This window comes from Prunus avium, chromosome 4, assembly GCF_965620075.1.
Source record: "Prunus avium chromosome 4, drPruAviu1.hap1.1, whole genome shotgun sequence".
Classification (NCBI taxonomy): Eukaryota; Viridiplantae; Streptophyta; class Magnoliopsida; order Rosales; family Rosaceae; genus Prunus; species Prunus avium.
In genome coordinates, this window is record NC_142287.1 from 19,155,613 (window position 1) to 19,157,811 (window position 2,199).

The 2,199-nt window shown below is 33.6% G+C and overlaps 1 protein-coding gene across 1 annotated transcript; it reads left to right on the top strand.

Annotated features, from left to right (window-relative positions):
• The first annotated feature begins 274 nt into the window (after positions 1–274).
• Positions 275–1,419, top strand: LOC110773889 ((+)-neomenthol dehydrogenase-like). Its single transcript, XM_088252326.1, has 5 exons — positions 275–296; positions 384–630; positions 740–808; positions 1,140–1,319; positions 1,414–1,419. Exons 1-5 carry the CDS (start codon positions 277–279, stop codon positions 1,417–1,419), a joined length of 522 nt encoding a protein of 173 aa, XP_088108452.1. The 5' UTR covers positions 275–276.
• The last annotated feature ends 780 nt before the right edge of the window (positions 1,420–2,199 follow it).

Sequence of the window (2,199 nt, forward strand, 5' to 3'; positions counted from 1 at the left end):
GGTGAAACTTGAAACTTGAAATGTCAAAAGCAAAAAGAAACTCAAAGACAAACTGAGATATGAGCTCATTGCATTGACCAATATGAGTTTGAGTGTGAACCCCAAGTAAAATATCAAGCATAAATAATGGTTGACAAAAGCAAAGAGTGTCAAAGACTAACTGAGATTTGACCTCATTGCATTGACCAATATGACTTTGAGCGTGAGCCCCAAGTAAAATATCAAGTATAAATAATGGTTCTCTGTCTGAGGCCTAGAAATAAGCCACAAATAACAATGGCAGAAACAACGAAGAGGTAGTGCCTGGTTCTTCTGTATACATATTTTTTTTTGGAAATTTCTTATTATCTTTCAAAATTGGGTTTCTTTTTTTCTCTTTTCAGGTATGCAGTTGTCACAGGGGCTAATAAAGGGGTTGGATTTGGCACAGTTAAGCAGTTGGCTTCAAATGGGGTCACTGTGGTGTTTACTGCTAGAGATGAGAAGAGGGGTCTTGAAGCTGTTGATAAATTGAAAGAGTTTGGCCTCTCTGACCTTGTGGTTTTCCATCAGCTTGATGTTACAGATCCTTCTAGCATTACTTCCTTGGCAGATTTTGTCAAAACCCAATTTGGGAAACTTGATATCTTGGTATATCTTGAAATTTAAGTTGATTTGTTACTGCTTATAGCAATAAAGCATAATATTTATTTGTTTTTTTTTAAAAGGATGAAATATTTGGAACTGTTGTACTGTGTAGGTAAACAATGCAGCAATTGCTGGAAGCCAAGTAAATCCTGAAGATTTTAGATCAGCTGTAAGTGGTAAGGTAAGGTTCTGTGTTATATATCATATATATCTTCATCATTAAGTCAAATTGGATGCTGCTTCTTGTTGTTCATGTTTTGCAATTCGATGCTGTGCTTCTAATAGGAAAACCATGCCTGTTCTTAATAATCCAATTATTAATCAGTGAAAACTGTGCCAAATTCTATTAGATGTAAAACGATTTCCCTGTTTGAGGTGAGGTTAGGGGCTTAGGCAATGAAATTTTCTAGGAATACAATCCTTGTACAAATTTCATTCTCTTATGACTTATAAGTTAGGAAAGTAATGATGCAAAACTTTCATGAGGATTGACTTTCTTCTACTGGATGCAGAAGCCTGAAGAAATCCGTTGGAGGGAAATACCGACGATACCGAACTACAAGTTAGCAGAAGAAAGCCTGAAAACAAACTACTATGGTACAAAAAGAGTGACTGAAGCACTTTTGCCCCTCCTCCAGCTATCTGATTCACCAAGAATCGTTAATGTTTCTTCCGGTGTTTCTAAGCTTATGGTATGAGAAACTTCAAATTTATGTTTCTCTTTTTACATTCTCCTAACAAGATCATGTTTCCACTTATTAGTTGTTAATATGGTTGATGAAACAGAACTAAATATTTCAGTCAACTAATGCCTTGGACAAAGAATAGAGAACACGTTTTGCTTGAATTTTTTATTTATTATTTCAAGTTGATATATGGAAAGATTGGAAATTCAATACTCCGAGAAATATATGCAAATAGGTTAGGAAACTTTATGGGTATCTTTTGGGAGATTCACTATTATACTCCATATAGGGGCCCAAATTAGAAAAAAAAAAAATTCTACATGAAATGGACTTTAGAAAGACACCCAAATTTCATCTACAACATAACAAAGAGGCTTCAAACTTCCTATAAATTACAAAACTACCATCGATTTCTTAAAACAAGCTCAACCCAAAAACATCATTAAAAAAAACCCAAAACACTCAATAGGGCATCAAAGTAATTTAATAATGAAAATTAAATTCAATAGGGTAAGCTGTCATTTTTTGAGTTTTTTTTGGGTTTGTTTATAGGAATTAAATGATGTAGGGTTTATCTATATCACTAGTTCTAAGAATGGGTATAGAACTAAATATCTCATAAAAGAAACCATTTTCAACATTTGTATTATTTCAAACCAAGCAAACAGATTAAAAGACTAGATGTTTATGTTTCTTTATGTCCGACTCCTTCAAGAAAATATAATCCTTCTCAAGACTTGCAACATTAGTAGATATGGCCTCACATTTGTGTGCCACTCGAATTAAAATCAATTTCACTTTCTTTTTCAACAGGTTTTTAGTTGATCAAGGAGAAAAATGATAGAACTTATGTTGTTGAATGAGGGTATCTAAAGGCTTTTGCTCA